A 23,751-nucleotide genomic window follows, 5' to 3' on the forward strand; every position below is an offset into this window, starting at 1 on the left:
TTTTGTATTTTTGTAGTTAATTGAGAAATGCATGAAATGTGTATCAAGTATCCAATATATTCTATAATTTTTTTTTTAACTATATTCTATAAATATAAAAAGAATAATTTTTATATTTATTATATAATATATAATTATTATAATAATATAATATAATTATATAATATATAATTATTATAATAATATAATATAATTTATTATATAATTAAATAGTATTTTTAAAATAAAATATATTATATAATATTTATATTAATTATAAAATATATCATATAATATTATTATATTATATAGATATTATTATATAATATTAAAATTAATATTATTATATATTATAAAATATTAGTATTATTATTATATTAAATGTTTATATTTAATTAAATATTAATAATTTTATATTGTAATTCAGATATTTGAAAAGTTTATTTTTTTATAAAACAAATATTTAAAGTTTATTAATATATAATATAAAAAGATTAAAAAAAATTAAAATATTTTAATTAATAATTTTAATAAGTATAAAATTGATTAAAAAAGTTTTGTTATAATAAATTATTTAAATAATAAATAATATAATAATTATATTTTATAATTAATTATTTATATATAAGTTATGATTGAAATATCAAATATATGAAAAAATAATAATATATAAATTATGAAATATAAATTATTTATATTAAATATATATTATATAATATATAATATAATATTTAAAATAATTATATATTATTTAATATATAATATAATATTTAAAATAATTATATAAATTCTTATATATTTCTCTACAATATTAATATATTTAATATAATTTAAGTTATATTATATATTATATAATTTAATATTAACATATTAAATTATATTATATTCTATGAATTTAATATTTATATATATTGATTTACATTAATATTATATAATTTATATATATTAATTTGCGTTAGTATTAAATAATATTTTATATATTTCAGGTTAAATATTAATATTTATTATTAAATATTATATATTAATAATATTTTATATATTTTATGTTAAATATTAATATTTATGATTAAATATTATATATTAATAATATAATATAATAATTATAATAAATTATTATATATTATTATTATATATATTATTATATATATATATATTATTATTATATATATTATTATTATGATTATATAAATAAATATATTAATATTATATATATTATTATTATATATATTATTATATTATTATTATATATTATTATTATTATTAATATATATATTTATTATTATTATAATCATTATATATATATTATAATCATTATATATTATTATTATTATATATTATTATTATTATATATATTATTATTATATATATATATTATTATTATATATATATTATTATTATATATTATTATTATATATATTATTATTATATATTATTATATATATTATTATATATATTATTATATTATTATATATTATTACTATTATTATATATATTATTATATATATTATATATTATTATTATTATATTTTATTATTATTATATACATTATTATTATTAATTTATATATATATATTATTATTACTATATATATTATTATTATTATATTATTATTATATATATATATATTATATATATTATTAATATTATTATTGTTATTATTATATATATTATTATATATATATTATATATATATATATTATTATAATTATTATTATTATAAAAATTATTATATTATTATTTTGAAAATTATTATTATTGTTATTATTATTATATATTATTACTATTATTATATATATTATTATATTATTATTATATATATTATTATTATTATATTTTATTATTATTATATATATTATTATTATATACATTATTATTATTATTTTATATATATATTATTATTACTATATAAATTATTATTATTATATATATTATTATTATTATATATTATTATATATATTATTATTATATATGATGAAGAGTTAGAGTTATTTGGATTTTTTTTATGGATTTGAAAAACATATTTGGTTCAATAATATATATAAATAAATGGGATAAAAATAATTTATTTAGGTTTTTATTTCTTAATTATTATATTATTATTTGTATTTAAATTTTATAAAATAAAATATATTAAAAATAGAATATTTTGAATAAATGTGATTTCAAGTTTTTTTTTTTTTATAAAAAAAAACAGAGTTAATTTGTGGATTTGAGAATTTGAGAATTTTTTATAAAAGAAAAGAATTTGTATTAATAAAAGAATTTATATATTTTTTATATTTTGATTGATAAATTAAGTTAAAAAGTGTGAAATGATGTGATTACTATTTAAAATAAAACAAATCAACAAGATAATTATGATGTTTAATATATCTCACCAAAACAAATTTCTTTACTTAAACAAAAATATATTAATATTTTAGTATTTAAAATTTATAAAATAAAACAACAATATAATTATGATGTTTAATATATCTCACCAAAAAAATTTCTTTACTTAAACAAAAATATATTAATATTTTAGTATTTAAAATTTATAAAATAAAACAAAAATCTTTTGAATTAATTTGATTGAGTTTTTTTTATATAATTTATAAAATATATACGTTTAAGAAAAAAGAATATTATTATTATTATTATTATTATTATTATTATATATATTATTATTATAATTATAATTATAATTATAATTATGTATATATTATTATTATTAAATATATTATTATTATATATATATTATTATTATATATTATTATATATATATATTATTATTATTATATATATTATTATTATTATATATATTATTATTATATATTATTATTATATATATTATTATTATATATATTATTATTATAATTATAATTATAATTATAATTATAATTATTATTATTATAATTATAATTATTATAATTATTATTATATTATTATATATATTATTATAATTATAATAATAATAATTATTATTATTATATATTATTATAATTATAATTATAATTATAATAATAATTATTATTATATATGATTATTATTATAATATATTATTATTATTTATTATTATTATATATTATTATTATTATATATTATTATTATATATATTATTATTATTATATATTATTATTATTATATATTATTATATTATATTATTATTATATATTATTATTATATATATTATTATTAATATATATTATTATATATATATATATATATATGTTATTATATATATATATTATTATTATAATTATATATTATTATTATTATATATTATTTTTATTATTATATATTATTATTATATATTATTATTATTATTATATATATTATTCAGTAATTAGATAAGTCCATATTATTATATAAGAAAGAAACTCATTTAGACCGATGTACTTGTACAATTAGCTCATTTAAACGTATGTACTCATAAAACGTCATTTAAACCTAAGTACTATTAAAAATTGGCTCATTAGCCTCTTTTAATAATCATGGTTAATTTTTATTTTTAAATTTATATATTTATTAATTAAATATTAATTTATTTTCTCTCTTTCCTTCTTATTTATTATTTCATTTATTACTAATAAATGAACCCTATATTTTTTTATCTTTTTTATAATTTTTTATTATTTCTATATAAGTATTTATGACTGATTATTTTAATTTTATTTTATATATATGAGCATTCATCATTAATTATTTTAACTCGATATTTCTTCTTTTTTTTATATATATTTGTTATATTCACATTAGTTATTAATTATTTTAAAATTGTTTCATCTCAATAATTGAATATAACAATAAAAATTCTTTCAAAAATAAAAAATTTTCAACACAAAAATAAATAAATTAAAAATTAAATAATAATAAAAAACTCATTCATCAAATATTAAAAGAGTAATAATCAAATATTAGACAAAACAATTCTTTTATTACTAATATAAGTGTGAATAAAAATTAAATAAAAAATTATTAATTTTATTTTTATTTATATTAAACTAAATAAGAAAAAATCCTTTTTCATTTTTATTATATTAAATTAAATAAGAAAAAACCCTTCAAAAAAATATTACAGTAAAACATAAAATTCATAAATAAGTTGTTAATTTCTTTTCAAAAATTAGAATTTAAGAAATATGAGAAATAAAAACGGATAAAAAAAAGATTAAATGTAAAAGAGAAATTAATATTAAAATAATAAAAAAATTCAAGAATAAAATAAATTACCTAGTTTGATTAATGAAAAAGAAAGAGAGAGAAAATATATTGATATTTAATTAATAAATATATAAATTTAAAAATAAAAGTTAACCATGGTTACTAAGAGTACTAAGAGAGGCTAAATGAACCAATTTTTGATAATACGTAAGTTTAAATGACCTTTTATTAGTACATACATCTAAGTGAGCTAGTTGTACAAGTACATACGTTTAAGTGAGCTTTTTTCCTAAATAATTTAGTCATCAACTTTATTTATTATACCATCTTTTATTTTCTCTTTTTACAACTAATTAATACTTACACATATAAATACTTATTAAATTATCTATATTTATACACCATAATACTATTTATTGAATAGTCAGCCATGGTTAATACCAATATTTTGTTGTTAATTAATATAACAATGATATTGTTGTTAGCAACATAGCCCTTAATAATTTTGGTTATTAATTAGTCCAAAAGGTTGTCATTGTGTTACAAGTTATATTTTATTATGTTATCCTACTAGCTATTTGTATGAAAAAATTCCTTAATAATATTTTTATTTTGGAGGTTGAATTGTTCCCGTTGAGTTCTTAAATAAAGGTACATAAGAACATTTATTATTAGTCATTATTTTAAAATAAGAATCACAACCCATATAAGATGCATTATTTATTATTTTGCAGATCCAATTGCATTAAACAATGTATTTACCATTGTAGTTATGGTTAGACTAGTTAAATGGTGTTTGACAGTTTGAATATTGAATATTTGTATTTTCAAATAGATTATTTGAATAATTATGCAAATATTTAATTAATAAAGATAATGATTACATGTTTATGGATTATTTAAATATTTATGCATTGTTTATTTTTGAATAGTTTGGAGGATTGGAATTTTGTATTTAGTTTGGTTGAAACTTTTGGATCTTGATATTATTGGAAACCTTAGTAAAAACTTATAATAAAAATGAGATATTAATTAATCAATTATGTAAATAAAATAAAGTTGTTACTAAATCCTTATTTAAGACAATTAAGTTTTAAAATAAACAAAGAATTCATACAACCAATAGATGCAACCTTTTTTATATAATTTTTTTCTAATGTACTTAATTAAGATAAATTTTTAGGTTAATTTAACATTAATATATATAAACAAAAACTATGTAGTAATATATATAGGTTTAGATATATTATCTCAAAATTGCACAAAATAATATATAATTAATTTAATGGTGCAAACAAATAAAATACAATAAAATAAGCAAAATTCTCCAAACAAAAATGTATGATCTAGGATAAACTATCAAAGAAATTTGAAGTTGCATAAAATCAGATGAAAACTTCAAATTGTTCTAGAAATAAGATATTTTCAAAGTTGTCATGGTTCCTATATTGATTGGAGGAATTAATACATTGAGCTATTTAAATTTTGTTTTAAAAATAAATTAGAATCTACCTAATTTGATGCGTTTGAAAACACCTTTAAGTATTTAGTTGGATTATGACCTAACTTAAAAAATGAGTAAATAATTTATGGTTATGTTTCTCCTTTTATATAAAAAGTGTGGTTGTACAAGATACAATTGCATTGAAATGATTTTTTAGTTTATATATATATATATATATATATATATATATATATATATATATATATATATACTTACTTTTTTTCAATTATTCTTTTTAAACAACTGTTTTTATTATTATTAATAACAAAATGATAATACTCATTCTCAATCTCCACATAACTTCGATACTATTATATATCTAAACATATACATTGCCATTTATGTTATTTGCAAAATAATGTTAATATAGACATACATTTTTTAAATAATCGTAAATATATAGTATTGACCGCCTAGTTAGAAAAAAATTAATTTCAAAAACATTTAATTCTCAAGAAATGAGATGAAATTTTTTTAATAAAAATAAAAAATAACAAAGTTCAAAACAAAATCAACAAATTTATTTCAATACGAAAAAGTTATAAAAAAACAAAGTTAACAAAATTAAAACAATTGTAATAATAAGAGGATAAATAAATTATGGAGAAACGTTGTAAATTAAAAAATAAAACAAATATATATACCCAACTTTTTCTTACTCATTTCCTTTATTCAAGATTTTGGAGTTGGAAGTTTTAGTCCTTAGAAATCCAACTATACCTTCGGCCTGAGGCCTTGTTTCATTTTCAATTTTTCTGTATAAGTATTTTATATAAAATTTAACTATCACTTTATCTATATAAATACTTTTATATATATATAAAAACACTTAAAAACTATAATGTAGAGAAAAAGTAAGGTATTTTGGTCAATAAATGTCCAAAAATAATTTTTTTTAATATTCAAATAGGGAATTTTTCCTAATAAAAAAAAAAAAAACAAGGATCAAACCAGGCCTTGTATTAGACAAAATAAAAAATCCATGTTCATTTGACAATTTCACGTAGATATACAATCTTGACTAATTATATTACGCAAAAATTAATTATGAAGATATTTAATTCTTAATAAATAAAATTTTAAAAAAATAGATTTATTTTATGAAACTAAAAAAATTAACAAAGTAAAAAATCAAGACAATCAAACTATAGTCATAGATTAAAAAAATAAATTGAAGATATTTAATTATTCAAATGTATAAAATATGTCAATATTAGACCATTTAAAAAAAGTTTTAAAAAATATTATAAATTAAAAGAAAAAAAATGTTTACATTATTTTTTTTTGAAAAAAAAATAATTTTTATTAAATATATAAAACATCACAAACACAATTGGAGAATTATTCTGATCATAAAAATTCGATTCAGCTAAACAAGACACATCATCAAACAAAATACTATACCAACTCCAACATGAACAATTAAAAGAAAAACTGAACAATAGATGAAATGTTCTTTTAATTTTTCTAAAACATTTTCTTAGAGAGAAAAAAAAATACATTAGTACTCACGTCAAAAGAAAAGTTCCACCTTGTTTGAATTAATGAGCTAAAAATATATATTTTCAAATAACCCATCTCTCTCAATACAATTTTGTGTATGTTAAATTTCTAGATATAATCTGATATCTGAATCCACCTGAAAAATGTGACAAAAAAGATGTTTCCAGCCATAATGAAAATGAAATAAACACAACCCCTCCACATGATTTCACCTCTACAACATCAAACAACAAAATACAATCAATCTGAAATCCTAGTGGAAGTGTCTAAAAACATACACATCATCATCATCATCATCATCACCTAGACCCTGTCCAATTTATGCCTTAGAGCCTTCAAGTCACGAGGTGCAATGTTAACCGAATCTAAGCAAAGCCCACCTTTGGAGTGTGTGCAGTCAATTTGTTTCATAGAGAACCGTAATTCAGTCGCCTGATTGGAATCTGAAACCGTAAAATCACCAACTTTGTATTCTATCCAGCATCCACGTTTATGGTCGTGATGCTCTCCATTCGCATCATCATATTCTTCATTATCATGAACATGATCATGATCAAGATCTTCTAAGATGTAATCGTCAAGATAACGTTCTGTTAAGACGTGTTGACCATCCGATGTCCAGAACTCAAATTTTACTGGCTTAATGTCCCAACCATGAGTATCTTCATAACTGCAAACGCGTCTTCCAAGCCTTTTTCCATATCTTCCTAGGTGAATCCTGAACGACAATGTATAGATGTCAGCTGGGAAACGAAATTTCACCTCCCCATCTGCTTCGAACCACCATACTTGTTGTAAATACGCAACAACCTGGAATCTGCAAAACAAAACGTTGCTAAGAACATACAAAGTCATAAAAATAATTTACTCAAAAAACAAACAATGATCAATCATATAAGATCAATGAGTATAGTACCCCTGAGGGCCTGAAAGAGACCATATAGAAACCCTAGGCCTTGTTCGTTCTTAGTTATTTGAATTTAATCGCAAATGACCCGTTATCAATCACATCATTATACCCAAATAAAGAAAGTCATTTTGAAATAAATGGTAATCGAAATTGCCCAAGATGGAACAAGTTCCTAACCAGCATCATCAATTACAATTGAAACAAACAAGCATTTATCATCCCAACTTATCCACCAAAGAAGATGACAGCAAATTCAAACACAATATGTCAACAACATCACCATTGATGATGATGGATACCAAATTTCAAGCTCAATTAGCCAATCTTGAGATAAGTAATACAAACCAGCACCAACTCTATCAGCTAATGCAAGATCTGAAATAATTGAAAAACAAAAATATGAGGATACTAACCTAGATTCTTCAGTAGCAATCCAGTTCCAGTATCTTCGATCATCAATTCCAGTTATAATCATCGACTTAGTTGAGATTGACATACAAAATCTTCCTGTAACCTTATCCAACCATACTTCCTGCAAAATTTCCCAAAACATCAGTGAAACATGAACACAGTTAGGGCATTTTCACAAAACAGGTATCAAATTGAAATAGATAACGTTATACTTATACCTTATTGCCATCGTGAAACGGTACAGGGCAAGAAAGGAGAGAAAAGATAGCCTTTTTCGAGAGATTCCGATACCTCTCCGGTGGCATTAGATCGAGTAAATCTTGATAGTTCGGAGATAACTTCGATGCCCAAACAGAATCGGCTTCAGCAGCGCCTCGAAAGGCGTGGTTGAGTCTCGCGAGTTTGCAAATCTCCGGTGGGGTTAAATAGAGGAAAACGCATGCAACGCAGCTCTCCGGTATATCGCCGAGGCCGGCGCTGCCGCCGGTGATCGGCGGTCCATTGGTGGCGTCTGCTGAATTGGACAGCGATGACCCCATATTTTGGAAAGCCAAGCTCTGAATTCTATTAATAGTTCAAATCATCTTTCTAAATAAGAAATAGTCTTAGGATATACACAATTGCCATTTTAATATGTTAATAATCTAGGTCAAATTTGATTATGTTCTAAATATTAATATTAAGATTACATATCCAAATTTGATTAAACTACCTTCTTTTTCCTTTTTTTTTTCTTTAGAAATATGAGAACAAAGATCTTTTAGTTGCAATATTAAAATATTAGTGTATATTTGTTTCATTTTAAATAACATTATGAGGAGGATAAAAAGTCAACAATACAAAATTATAGCCATTTGAATCAAATAGTTGTCTAATTAAGTTAACAGTTAACAAAGAAGGTAAGTAATAACTGATCTAGAGTTGATTTTGTTAATTCTTATATTAATATATTATACATTTTTATATTATTTTAAAAAAATAAAAATTGCATAGAACAAATGAATATTCAAATGGCTAGACTAGTTTTCTACCTTAAAAACAACTTTAATGTTTGATTATTAGATTAATTTATATTTATAATTTTTGTATTTGAATATATTAATTGACATTATCTCTTTGTTAGGACTAGCATTTATTATAATGTCATCTATATTGAATAATGGCATGATTTTTGTGAGTTTGAACATTTAAAATACAAAATATAACTATCATCATTTATTTCATTCACCCTAAATCTTCTTTTATCAATCTCTTACAACCATCTTTTATAGTTATCATGTGGAGCATTTTGTATCACAATCATTTATATATCAACATTTTGCACTAAAATTTTATAATTATTAAAATTTTGCATTTAATGAAATTCAAACTATTGGTCTTTATTATAAATTATGAACACTTAATCATTATCCAACTTAATATTCTTGATTTATTTTTATAATTTTATGCATAAATATATAATTTATATAATTAAAATTAAATCACTCCACTTATATTAAAAAAAACAAAATTATTCACAATACACAATCCCTTGCACTATCACCTCATATTTTGTTTTATTTTTAATATAAAGAGAATCAAATCATCAAAACAAATTAATTCATTTTTATATAAATATATTATAATATTTTTTTAAATAGATAGTTATACGTATACATTTAATATATAATTATATAGATATAAAATTATTTATCTATATATATAATTATTTATTAAAAAGAAAATAAAATAACATTAAAAATAAATATTTTTAACATTCTTAATTAATTCATATTCATTAGTTTTTTAAATATATATATATTAAATTAGAAAAAATAATTTAAAAATAAAACTTTTGATCTAACTTGTACACATGCCTGTTAATTAACTGTGAATTTATATTTAAATCAACTCGATTCATTTTGTCTAACAAAAATATTTAAATCGCTCACAGCGTAAGTCACAAATTCTTACCGTCCAGAATTATACGTTATTATATATATATATAGGTCGGTAAGTGGTTCGGTTTCAGTTTACTAGTCGATTCGGTTTGATCGTTTTGACAGTCGGTTCGATCAATTTATTCAGTTTAGTCAATTTTAAAAATATACTTAAAAAAATTAGCTAAATTTAATTTTATTAATATAATTTAAAAACATAACACTTAAACATAATTTGTTCATACTACCCCTAAGTGACTTGAACATCTACAATCCTCTTGCCATCCATCATAATCATAGTCATAATATATCATTTTTTCAAAAATAATTTAAGGTTAAATTATTATACTTTTTTCTCAAATTAAACCTAAAAATGAGTTGAAAATATTTAATTACGATTTTAAACATAAATTATATATAATTTATGGCTTAAAAATTAAATAAATACCTCAAAATATCCAAAAATACAAAAAAATAAAATAAAAATATGAACATAATTTCTTTTATGTTTATAGAAATATTTTTTGTAAAATTTTTGGTGAAGAAAACGCAAGAAAGAGATTAAAATTCGATTTCAAATAAACATTTTTATTAAAAATAAAATTGATAATCGGGTGCAGCCGAAATTATTTTTAATTGATGTAGCCTGGAAAATCCAGCACCCAAGAACGCGCCATACATCTCGTTGTAACGGAGCCAACACGCGCCTGCTCCACTTGATCAACTAACGGGATGACTAACCTCGTTAGCCCAAACATTGATGGAATACAAACGACGCCATAAAACGACGTTGTTTTGAGTCTTCTTCGTTGGAACAAAGTACTCACCGTGATCGCGACTCGCCGACGCGTTTTTTCCAGATAGTCTAGCGCCTTCATTTTTCAATCTTATCTTCTAATAACCATGTGCCTAAGATGGCCACCTTTCCATAGAACTAGGTTGTCACAATTAGGATAAAATTAGGGATATGATTTCAAATCGACAAATTCGACTTGAATTTCTCTACATCGACCGACCTAGCTCGACTATAAATAGTCTATAGGCATCCCTCTATCAATCCATCAAACAAACACATTAGATTACAGATTGAATCAAGGAATTCAAATTTCGGCCAAGAATATTTTTTGTAAAAACTTTCTCTGGCCATTACAGTTCTGATCCAGGCTTCTGAAAAGGTTTCAACACATCTAAGGAGTGTTTTTCAGGTGTTGGTATGAATCTAGAACCTCTGTAATTCAATTTGTGATTAAATATTTGAATTTTTTCAAAATTTTCAAGTTTGATCGGTTTGATGTGCTAAAGGGTTTAATTATGTGATTTCTTTGGTTAGAATCATTCCATATATCATGAACTTTCTGTTAGAAGAGAATTGATCAAATCAACTTATAACAAAAATTTTGAAAATTTGAATTGAAAAATTGGATTTTTAAATATTCACGTTCTTGAGTTTTAATCTTGATTTTTTGATTCAAATATCTGTTAAACATGTTAGGATGAATTCCCTATCACTGTAACATCGTTTTGATAATGTTTGATCAAACTGTATTTTTGAAAATTTTGAATTTTGATTCCATCTTCAAAAATTATTTTAATAATATAATGATGTTCTTGTTTTGGTTGTATACAAACTATATTCATCCTTTCAAAGTTAATGGTAAGGGTGAACAAACGGGTAAAACCAATCCGTTTTGTCTTATCTGTATTAAATTCAAACTAAATTTATCTAATCCGTAATCCAAACTATTTTACTAATTAATACGATCGAATTTGGATTGGATTGAATATGGTTTGGAAAATCCAAACTAAAAAATATTTATATTTTTGTAAAGTGTAAACTTAAAATTGTTCAATAATTTTTTTTATAATTAATTTATTTATTTTATATGTATTTAATAAAAAAATAAAAAATCAATTAAGTATATTATATATATATATATATATATATATATAATAGAGCTATAATTTATTTAAAATATTATCATTTTTAATATTCTCATCTAATTACTTAATTATCGATTTATTTTATTATTTAATGTTTAAATATAAAAATAAATATAATTTTTTAAATTATAATTTGAATCTTGAAAAAAAATAAAAATAAAAATAAAAAATCTCGTTGGCAAAGTGATACAAAAATATATATATAAAAAAATATATTATCTTAAGGTAAAAATGTAATTTATGAAAAATAAATTAAAAAACATATTTTTATTTAGATAGTTTGGATAATCCTAATTTAATCCGAATTTAATTGGATCCAAACTCAATTCGATCCGATCTCAATCCTATCCAAAATATCCAATCCGAATTAATATTTCGGATCAGATTGGATTTCGGATTAATCAATTCAATGCTCACCCTTAGCTAATGGAACAAAAATCAGGCATTGAAATGGTCTAATTTGAAATATCCAAAATTTTGACTTAAAAATAGTTTTTAGAAATTAATCTTTGTAAAGATCAAATAATCGTAATTTATGTTAGGGCTTTTGTTCTTCAAAATCATATGAACTAAGTGTAACTTACATATAATGATTCCATGATCTGTATCAAAAGTTATGAGACATGCAATTTTTTCATACCAAATGAAGAACACCCGGTCCTAGGATTGAGTTCTATAGGAACGAGACCATGAAACAGGACCGAGGATCTTCGGTCCAGACCGAGACCGATGACTGATGTTCTTGAGCTAGGACTGAGGATGACGATCAGTGTTCTTGAGGAAGGACCGAGCCCCAGGATCGATACCCAAGACCTAGGACCAAGAACTTGATTGAGTTTTCTTGCCTAGGACCAAGCACTCCCTTTAGCCTAAGATCGAGTTCTATCCTAATTTAAGACCGAGTACCTCTAACCCGAGGACTGAGAACTACATAACCCTAGGGCCGAGGACTTAGACCGATGAACTTGACCTAGGATCGAGCCTCCTAAGCCTAGGACCGAGAAGTCCGAGTTTAGGACCGAGCCTCCCGAACCAAGAACCGAGCTCTCCGGATCCAAGGACCCATGCGTCTGAGCCCTAGTCTAGACCACTCCGGTCTAGACCGAGCCCGTCCGAGCCCAAATCCCTAAAATTGAACTCAGACATTATGACTCTGGTCCTAAGGCCTGTCTAGTTCAACTTTTCAAAATCCAAACTTATTTTTGTAATTTTAGAACTAAAATCCATTTTTAAATAATTCTAAACGTCAAAAAATGATATTTAAATATTTTTGGGATATTTTCTAAACAAATATTTTGGCAGGAACATATTTTAAAAAGTCTAATACTTTTCTGATATTTTTTAGGTTTTTACTCAGTAGTCAGTATTATATCAACATAATCGCAAGTACGCCCTTTTAAATATTTTTTTATAATTATAGAATACTAATTAAATAAAATAAATGTTATAAATAAATTTTAGATAGCCAGACTTTATTTATTTTAAAGTTTTAGAAACCGTCATTTGACGGATGCAGAGGACATAACGTGAAAGCACTTTCCCGAGCGTAATCAGAATTCAAATTCATTACAGAAATTATGGTATAAATATGTTTATACACGTATCATTTTATTGATTTTTATAAAATAATTTAGCGACTCTAATTTCAAATAAATAATCTTTTAAATTAGTTATGTTTAATTAATTTAAACCGGGTTTCAGCCAAATTATTATTTGGTCCCCAGATTATTAAAATTTGAATAAAATTAATTATTTTTACATGATTAATTTCCAAAGCTTCCATGTATTATTTTAAAAATCTTTTAAAATGATAAAAAAAAATTTAAAAATCTGACACGCAAACCAATGTTGAAATGCATCGAACCTCAAGGCTCTCCACAATATTCCATGTATTGTCACGTGTTCAAGACACGTGCTAGTGCTAAGCTAGGGGGAGCTATTCCTAGGAGTTACAATAATTGTGAGAAAGAATGTTATGATAGGGAAAAATTTAAAATTATATAAATGAATTTAGTTGGTGAAAATGTTAAAGTTATATTCTTAGGAATGTTATAAGTTTTTAATTATTTTTTAAATTTAATTATTTTTTAAATTAAAATTTTTGGACGGATTAACTCACTACCCGACTTCATTTACTTCACATATATATTCAAATTAATCACAACTCTTTATTTTAAACTCGTTCGACACTTTAAAATTAAACATTATTATTATATATATTTGCACTCAAATATAACTATATCTTTCAAGTTAGTTATTTCTAGATTAAACCCTAATAAAAAAAATTGGTCATTGTGTGAGTATGACATTTCATTAACCATTAAAATATATAATGGATAAAATTATTCTCTTTGCATACAAAAAATTCATATTTAATTCTTATTAAAAACATTTTTATTTAACAATGATATCAGGAAGTTGCAAAATAAGGATTTGATGGGCTTGTGTGAAATAAATAAATAATTTAAAGCTTGAGATTAAGATTCGTGATAATAATAATATAATTTAAAATTTTAGATGTGAAGTAACCAAAAGACAAATTCAGCCCACTCTTTAAGTCATCTTTATACAAATTAAAAAAAAATGTAAAATGAAACCTTACATTTCATCATGACAGATTGATTTCTCGAGAACCAGTTCTTTGACAACTGTTGGAATTATTTATTTAATTATTATTGTTTTTTAAACTACTAATAGAATAATGACTAGATAGAATAGCCAACCTTTTTGTAACCATTAATTTATAGAAGCATCAATCTATTTATTATTATTTTAGCTTATCTTCATCTTAGTTATTTAGATCATCTTTAATTTATTAAAAACAATGAATTATTTTTATAAAATCTTTTGTTAATATTTTAATTTTAGATAATAATCTTAATTATATAATTTCAATATATACCTAAAAATAAAACCTAAATTTATCATAAAAGTTCTATAAAGGGTAAGAAAAAATAACAAAATATATTTTGCTTGAATCATACAGTTTTGCATAAACCTGTGGACGAACCAACTAGATGTTTCTCTCTCCTTCAAAAAGCTGTTCCTAGAGAGAGAAAAAGCAAAAACTATGGGCAGAAATTTCCCGCCGGCTGAAACCGCTCTTCACTGCCATCTCCCAAAACCAGCAGCTGCTCCGCCTTCTGTAAACACGTACATACATAATGTCTGTATTTATCACGTGTTTCTCTCACAATTTATGTCTCACTACAAATTCTCAGCCTTTTGAAGAAGAAGAAGATCGAATTTATTGAAGGGGACTGTTCATTTCCATCGCCAACACTGTTTCATCAACTGGGTATGTTTCCGTTTCTCATCAAATCAATCGGGTTTCATGCAATTTAATTTCTGAGAATTGGGTTTTTGAGGATTTAGTGTTTAAAGTTGAAGTTTTTGGTTATGGAGAGTATGTATTCAGGTATGGGGTCTGAAATGTTAGGGTTAGAAATGTCACTTCATCATCGTCCTCAACAAAATCCCAACTCTCATCACCAACTCCATTTGCAGCATTCGAAACCTCAAATGGTTTCCTTTGGTGATCAGTCTCACAATCAAGCTCAAAAACCAGGGTATTCTAGTTATACCCCTAATAAAGTTGTCACAAAACAGATAACCCTAAATAGCGACGATGATGAACCAGATAGTACAAACTGCAGTGATGGGAAAATGAAAAACAACACTTCACCATGGCAGAGGATGAAATGGACGGATTCCATGGTGAAATTGTTAATCATGATTGTTTTCTACATCGGCGATGAAGTCGGTTCTGACGGGACCGATCCAGCTGGAAAAAAGAAAGCTGGCGGTGGCGGGATGTTACAGAAGAAGGGGAAATGGAAAACAGTTTCGAAGGCAATGATGGAGAGAGGGTATTATGTATCTCCACAGCAATGTGAAGATAAATTCAATGATTTGAACAAGAGGTATAAAAGGGTTAATGATATTCTCGGAAAGGGTACTTCTTGTAAAGTTGTGGAGAATCAGAGCTTGCTCGATCAGATGGATCATTTGTCGCAGAAATTGAAAGACGAGGTTAAGAAACTTCTCAATTCTAAGCATTTGTTCTTCAGAGAAATGTGCGCTTACCATAATAGCTGCGGTCATGGTGGTGCTGCTGCTGTTGCTTCTGCTGCTGTTGCTGCTGCTGCTGCTGAGAAGCCTGCTCACTCACACTCACATTCTCAACCACAATTGCAAGAAAAATGTCTCCATGAAACAGAAGTTGTGTTGAAATTGCCTGAGGAAGAAGATGAAGAAGAAGACAATGACGAAACCCTTGATGATGAAGATGATGATGAGGTTTACTTAGAAGATGAACAAGATGGTCATGATCAATTCGAAGAACGAAACCTGAAGAAACGTGCTAGAAAAGAGGGTGGAGAAGAAGAATCGGGTCTGGTTCAGCAATTGAGTAACGAATTGATGGGTGTGGTTGAAGATGGGAGGAGGAGCGAGGTGGAGAAGAGGCGGTGGTTGAAGGGGCGGTTGCTTATGTTGGAGGAGCAGAGAGTGAGTTTCAATGTGGAAGCTTTTGAGCTTGAGAAACAGAGACTAAAATGGGAGAAGTTCAGTGGGAAGAAGGAAAGGGAGATGGAAAGAGAGAAGATAAAGAATGAAAGATGTAAGCTTGAAACAGATAGGATGATACTTATGCTTAGAAAGAAGGGACTTGAGTTAGCAATCCAACAGCCTTTGTCTCAATATTCTTCTTCTTCTTCTGAAAAGAGGAGGATGGAGCCATCTTCAACCACTTGATGTTAGAACAATTAAACAAGTTTTCTGTCTTTTTTTCAGTTTTTTCAGTAGTCTCAAGGTTCTATGTGTTATATTGTTATTACAATTTCACCTCTTTAAGTATTTTTATTTATTTGTTATTTTTATTAGTGATGATTAGTTTGGAAATCTTTTGCATTAAACATTAATTAATTCATATACAAATACTGTGAACAGTTGGGTAAAATCAAACATTGAAATCATTTTGAAAGTTCTCTAATGTGCTGGTTATTTGGATTCAGCAGAAGCTATATTGGCACAAGATTATGCCTTCTGGTGTTGCTTCAATTTTTGTTACGAAAGTCGCCATTTCCAGTACAAGACCATGCCTTCTGTGATCGAATTCTTGTCGATAATTTTGGTTTTGTGTCAATTTTTGTTACAAAATTTGGTTGTTTATTAGATTCAGGTCAAGATTAACTAGTGGAATTCTTGTTTGTAGAGGTTCAAGTTTTTGTCAAATAATTTTTTTATTTTTTTTAAAATGGCCTATATATTATGAAAAATGAGAGTTGTTTTAAATCCAATTATCTATCATTTTGACCCTCAATATGATTCCTTGGCTCAATAGGAAATGGTTCAAATGTTCATTAAACATGAAACAAGAAAATGAAACTTCAAGATGCAAAACAAGCAGTAATTAAAACTTCTTGATATTAAATAATAAATATTGCTTCCTTCATAATTCAAGATTACAGTAATTCATTCATATATTAATTAATACCAACAAACATAATATATATAATAAAATAAGAGCACCCCCCCTTCCAGGATAAGTGTGATACCAAAATTATCCTTATGGGATTTCAAAATTTAGAATATAAAGAATGGCAACAACCATCTCTTACTTAATAACGATTTTACTAATCTTCCAGCTCGATAATCTTAACCACAGATGCATCCCCAACTTTCTGGCATACAACAACCCTATCGTGTGACTTTATAACTCCCGAAGCCTTTCCATGATCAAGAGCCACCCTCAAAACTGAATCGTTAGTAGCGTTTGTAGATTCAGCCTGCAGCAACAAGAACATTAATACAACATGTTAGTCCTCATATCATATTAACTATTTTTTTCCAGCAAAATTTAAAAGTAATTGGGCACTTACTGGATGACGAGGATCAGCAAGCATGGGAAATAGACCTCTAACTATCAGGGATTGCCTTGCCTGAAAATTTGTATTGGAAAAGGCAACAAAACAAAAAATCAGATTTGAGCTGGACAATAAACTATAAATTGTGTTGGTCATACGCACCTCAAATGCACCGGTGAAGCTCCACTTCAATTGATTGGTTTTGAGACGAGGGATGACCACGGATAGAACAGGCATAGTTGGCCTGTACTTGGCGATTAGCCTGCACAATAATCATATTGAGCGTTTCAGTTTTCATGGTAATAAATTATTTGCAAATGAGGACATGATCTCATCACATTTGAGACATGGAGGATATTATTACCTAGCAGCCCTGCCTGATGAAGTGAAGCATATGATGACGGAAGCTTTTACCTTGATGGCTGCTCGTACCTATAGAAATAATAGTTACAACACTGCTGTAAAAAATCAGTGTAGGGAATAATTAGCAAATATAGCATACTGCTGAGGATGCAATTGATTCCAAGTGGCTCATTGGTTCTCCAACGTATTTCACAGTCTTCTTAAAGTACAGATCTTGATTGAAAACTTTCTCAGCCTGCACCACAATAATAAGCTCAATGCTAAGCATCTTAAACTTGCCAAAAATTAAGAACATTGAGAAAATTGCCAACTTCTTCAGCATCTTAACCGCCTTGGAAGATAAAGCCTAATAAGCAACAGTAATTCATTAAAATGTTCCAAATATTTACCTCAGCACAAATTTTGCCAACAGTAGAAATAGTCTCAACAGGGTATAAACCACGCAGGGTCTCAGCACCAAGAAGAATAGCATCACTTCCTGTATCCAATGGCAGCGCAGTGTGAGAATAGTTAGTGCCAATAAGTTTTCATGCCATGCATGTGAATAGGCATCAGAGACTTGCAACAATAAACATTCACAAAAAGAATAAAGAAAGGTGCAGCTTCTTGAAGAAGGCTTAACAGTATATTAATAAAATCAAGAATCATTCATTTACAAAGCCCTAGTATCTGTATAAGAATCATGTGAGACAAAATGATGCTAAGCATGGTTCATAGGCAGATGAAAAGAGTCTTTGCTTAGGCATCTTCACAATAGAAACTTGGAGAGAGGTGTATCTAGGAACACAGTGAGCCTATTTGAAAACTCGTATTTTTTCACATTCACGATCTAATTGAAAATTGCAAAGTTAAATTTAAAAGTTTATTTTAGTTTGGTATAAGATTTTTTGGATCGTGATTTTCAGATTCTAGTGTGGTTTTTGTTGCTTCATTTAATATACAAATTATTTTCTTACTCATATATAATATATAGTAACTTTCTTGTCTCATTTGGTATAGGGTTTTCTCTCTCAATCATGGTCAAATTATTTTTTGCATCATGAATCAGCTTATTTTTTAGATAATTATGATTTTTAGCAAACATAACAAATGAAGATTCTTAAATTACTCACCGTCCAGCACAGCATTAGCAACATCAGTAGCTTCAGCACGAGTTGGTCTAAGATTCACAGTCATACTGTCAACAACACGAGTCACCACTGCGGGCTTTCCAGCCATGTTACACTTGTAAAGAGCAGCCTTTTGAAACAGGAAGACCTTTGTAGCCATAAGCAGAAAATAACAGATTTAGATTATTGGTTATTCCTATTCTTTTTCCAAAATATTGCAAAGCATGACATATTATGAAGCAAAATATAGAAACTGTGTAAAGTATCATAAATGAGTCATGAAATCAAAATATAAAAATTGTTTAAAGCACCATTACTGAGAAATCAAAGTAAAACTCCAAAACATGAATTGCAAACCTTTTCAGGTGGGAGATCAACTCCAAGATTGCCACGAGAAAGAATAATTCCATCCGCCTCTTGTAGGATCTCATCAAAATGGGTTAAGCCCTAAAGGGAGAAAAATTGTTTTATACATACCAAGCTTTCTGAGAGTTACCATTTAAATTATGAAACAATAAACTTAAGGCATCGAGATATGCTGCAAACTCACCTCAACATTCTCAATTTTTGCAAATATTTGAGTTTGAGAAAGATCACCTAGCTTTGCTAGGAAATCACGAGTCTGTAAGAAGATTAAAGAAATTTATTGACCAATTCTTATACCAACAGCATGAAGAAAGAAAGAAAAGTTGAAATTAGTTCCTTACTTCACGGACATCCTCTGCATGTCGAGTGTATGATAGCGAGATAAAGTCAATCTTGTTCTTCACCCCCCATGTACTAATGACCTGAGATGACGCTGAACAATCAGTAAATGACAAGATCGATTGCGTTTCCAGCAATAAAAATTGAAACATCCAACGTTATGGTTGGAAATTTAAAGAAACCAGAATTGAACACCACAATAACACATAAATAGCATAGCAAGATCCCCTTCTTTTTCCCCTTCACTTTATCCTATGATATTATAGGGCTAAATATAGGAGCTATTTAGGATAAATTTTAAATTGAAACCTCATGTATTAACAACATCTGGATTCTTTTATTCTAAAATATCAATTAAAAGTCTCTTATATAATAAAAACTAGCTATTAGTCAATCAAAAGTGATTCTAAATCATAACCAAACAAGTCCTGCTATATGCTAGTAACTATTCAATTAGCAAAAAAAGATAACAAAAAGTTTAGTAACTATCCTCAATTATTACTTTATTAGGCATGATAACAAGTTTCCTATTTCAAGTTCACAAATCTACAAACTGCATCAATGTTGAAGTTTAATGAGAAACGAAAGCAACAAAAGGGGTTAAAGGAATACACTGGAATAGAAGGAAACCAAAGAGCAAGAAGCTGTAGCTATTAGTCAATCAAAGCGATTCTAACTCATAACCAAACAAGTCCATGCTATATGCTTGTAACTAGTTAATTAGCAATATATATACAAAAAAATTTAGTAACTATCATTCCTCGATTATTAGGTACAATCACAAGATTCCTATCTCAAGTTCACAAATCTACAAACTGCTTCAATGTTGAAGTTTAATGAGAAACTACAAACTGCGTCAATGTTGAAGTTTAATGAGAAACTACAAACTGCGTCAATGTTGAAGTTTAATGAGAAACTAAAGCAACAAAAGGGGTTAGAGGAATACACTGGAATAGAAGGAAAACAATGAGCAAGAAGCTGTAGCTAACCCACACCCATTCAATTTGTAGGTGGTCAACAAATACATCTATAAAATGAATTTTCCAAATGAATTCTGTCTATCCAAATCATACTCACCTCTTTATCCCTATTAGAGAGTGTAGGCAGATCAATGTGAACTTGTGAGGCATGTAAGGTGAACAGTGACCCAGTTAAAGTTGCAGTGTTCTTTATCACACAGACTACATCCTGCCCTTTCACTTCATCTACCTGCTCAGACAATAAACAACCACAGCATTATCATCCTACCAGCTCAACTCAGATAAACCTCAGCTCTAGTTTCATGATAAAGAAATCAACTCTTTTTATAGAAAACAAGAGACATTACACACACACAAAAAAACTATTGCTAGACATGGATATGATCAAGGGATAGAGAAACTACCTCTAGCCAAACAGAAGTAGATTCACTGCCTGTAAATAAGTACTGACCAACAAAGATGGTGTCTCCCTTCTTCAATGCCTGTAAAAACACAGCCAATGCTGATTAATCTCTACATCACTCAAGAACAATGTTCCTCAACTTTCTTTAAAAAAAAATCAAAAACAACTAATGAACTAGGCTGAAAAGGTCAGAAGCAAAGTTAATGGTAGGTTATTATATCTACAGCTCAAATTCTAATTTCTTCGTAGAAGAATGCAAGTTAGTCCTCTGTGTACTAACTCCATTTTATCATGTCGAACCAAAGGCCGGTGATGTATGCCTGAGGTTCAGCATTGAACAAGAAAAAGCTTCACATGATACAACTTTGGGTTATTTTTATCTAAATGTTTCTCGTCGAGAGGATTTCTATGGAGGTACTGCAACATCTTTCCAAATGCTGGTCCTTTCAAGTATTCCAGAAAATGGATAATTTCATTTAAAAAAGGAAACATATATTTCAACAGAATATGGGTTATACCTTTGCAAATCCAGAGAAGTTAATGGGTAGCAATTCAGAAGAAGACTCTTGACCTTTATCAGGAGTAAGAACAACTTTAGCATCCTCCTGAAGAGAAATCGACTTCTCACTGGAATTGACAACCTGCAATTCTGCACCAACTGTATCTAACATAACCTGAAATAGACACAGAAAACGCATAACTATACCATTAGAATCATCATTGCAAGCATTCAGATTGAAAATAGGCACAGTACTTACTGCACACAGTTTCTTGGAGCTCTTTACAGCAGCCCTCAAGTTTTCCAATGTCTCTTGATGATACTCAGCATCTCCCCACGAAAAATCAAATCTTGCCACTACAAGGATTCATTAAAACACAGAACTTCATGTTACAAAAAGTTAAGATATTTCAAAACGAATTCAACAATTAGAAGTAATAACACACATACCTGACATTCCAACTTTAAGACAGGCAGAAATATCCTCAACCGACCTTGACTTGGGACCCAAAGTTCCCACTATCTTCGTCATCGCAGGAAAGAAACTCTGCAAATCGAAGGAAAATGGTAAAGAATTTGACAATAGATCTATATCTGACGTTCAAATGGAGGATTATACTTACAGCTTTTGATGGTTCCAGGATTGAAGCCATCCTGATTGGTTCCTCGAGAAGCAAGTGATTGGAATGCATAGTTAATGGGTGATGAATGAACTCTGAAACGGAGATCGATCAGAAAGAACAGCAAGAGGAGGAAGACGATACTGAAAATAGATGGATCGAAGGAAAACCAAAACCAACCTATTAACGTTGTTAATTTATGTGGTTTCTTTTGCCGAAAGATATAAGGAAATATATCAAATATAGACCTTGAACTTACATCGTATAATCATATTAGCCTCTAGAATTTCAAAAGTATCAAAGAATAACCACATGAAAAGTTGTTCATTTAAAAATATTTTTGTTAGGAAAATCTATATATTGTCCTTCTTTTAGTATAGAAAAAGTTGATTTCTTACCATTTTGGTCAAATTGTTAATTTGATTCAATTTATAAGCATAAAAATATTGTGAATAGTTGTTATAGTAATTTTAAGCAGATGAATTATTATAAATAAATAAAATCAAATGTATATAAACATTTAAAAAATAAATTAAAATAATCTAAAACAATTAAAAAGGATAAGTTGAAACAATTAAAATAAAAAAAATACTATACACTTAAATAATTATTTAAGTATAAATAGATCTATTTATAAGGGGAAAAAAACGTGAGTGGAGATTGAGTTTATGATATAAAACTATCAATGATTTTGTTATTATGATAAATACATAATTATTTTAAATATATTAATTATTTTTATTTTATTTTTCTATCATCTGAAAATATAAAAATATAAAATATTATTGTTTCCTGGTCAATTTTTTCTATCTAGGGACCACAATCATGTTATTTATTTTAATAAAAAAAATTAAATTGAATGATAAGAAGAGAAAAAATAGCTAATTTGGACAAA

General features: G+C 26.0%; 3 protein-coding genes across 3 annotated transcripts; 1 reads left to right on the plus strand and 2 right to left on the minus strand.

Annotated features, from left to right (window-relative positions):
* Nucleotides 1-7,289: 7,289 nt before the first annotated feature.
* On the minus strand, nucleotides 7,290-9,026 carry LOC124915400 (F-box protein PP2-A15-like). The gene is made up of 3 exons (XM_047456111.1): nucleotides 8,669-9,026; nucleotides 8,453-8,571; nucleotides 7,290-7,946 (listed from the first exon to the last, which is right to left on the minus strand). Exons 1-3 carry the CDS (start codon nucleotides 8,987-8,989, stop codon nucleotides 7,433-7,435), a joined length of 954 nt encoding a protein of 317 aa, XP_047312067.1. The 5' UTR covers nucleotides 8,990-9,026; the 3' UTR covers nucleotides 7,290-7,432.
* A 6,286-nt stretch (nucleotides 9,027-15,312) lies between these two features.
* Nucleotides 15,313-17,159, plus strand: LOC124915409. Its single transcript, XM_047456123.1, has one exon. It carries the CDS (start codon nucleotides 15,710-15,712, stop codon nucleotides 17,063-17,065), a length of 1,356 nt encoding a protein of 451 aa, XP_047312079.1. The 5' UTR covers nucleotides 15,313-15,709; the 3' UTR covers nucleotides 17,066-17,159.
* A 555-nt stretch (nucleotides 17,160-17,714) lies between these two features.
* Nucleotides 17,715-23,039, minus strand: LOC124915418 (pyruvate kinase 1, cytosolic). Its single transcript, XM_047456135.1, has 16 exons — nucleotides 22,860-23,039; nucleotides 22,687-22,783; nucleotides 22,496-22,593; nucleotides 22,256-22,411; nucleotides 21,739-21,816; nucleotides 21,432-21,563; nucleotides 20,357-20,437; nucleotides 20,200-20,271; nucleotides 20,007-20,096; nucleotides 19,653-19,797; nucleotides 18,930-19,018; nucleotides 18,680-18,775; nucleotides 18,542-18,609; nucleotides 18,340-18,439; nucleotides 18,193-18,252; nucleotides 17,715-18,099 (listed from the first exon to the last, which is right to left on the minus strand). The coding sequence occupies exons 1-16, from the start codon at nucleotides 22,926-22,928 to the stop codon at nucleotides 17,947-17,949; spliced, it is 1,584 nt and encodes a 527-aa protein (XP_047312091.1). The 5' UTR covers nucleotides 22,929-23,039; the 3' UTR covers nucleotides 17,715-17,946.
* Nucleotides 23,040-23,751: the final 712 nt, after the last annotated feature.

The sequence above is a fragment of the Impatiens glandulifera genome, chromosome 1, assembly GCF_907164915.1.
Source record: "Impatiens glandulifera chromosome 1, dImpGla2.1, whole genome shotgun sequence".
Taxonomy (NCBI): domain Eukaryota; kingdom Viridiplantae; phylum Streptophyta; class Magnoliopsida; order Ericales; family Balsaminaceae; genus Impatiens; species Impatiens glandulifera.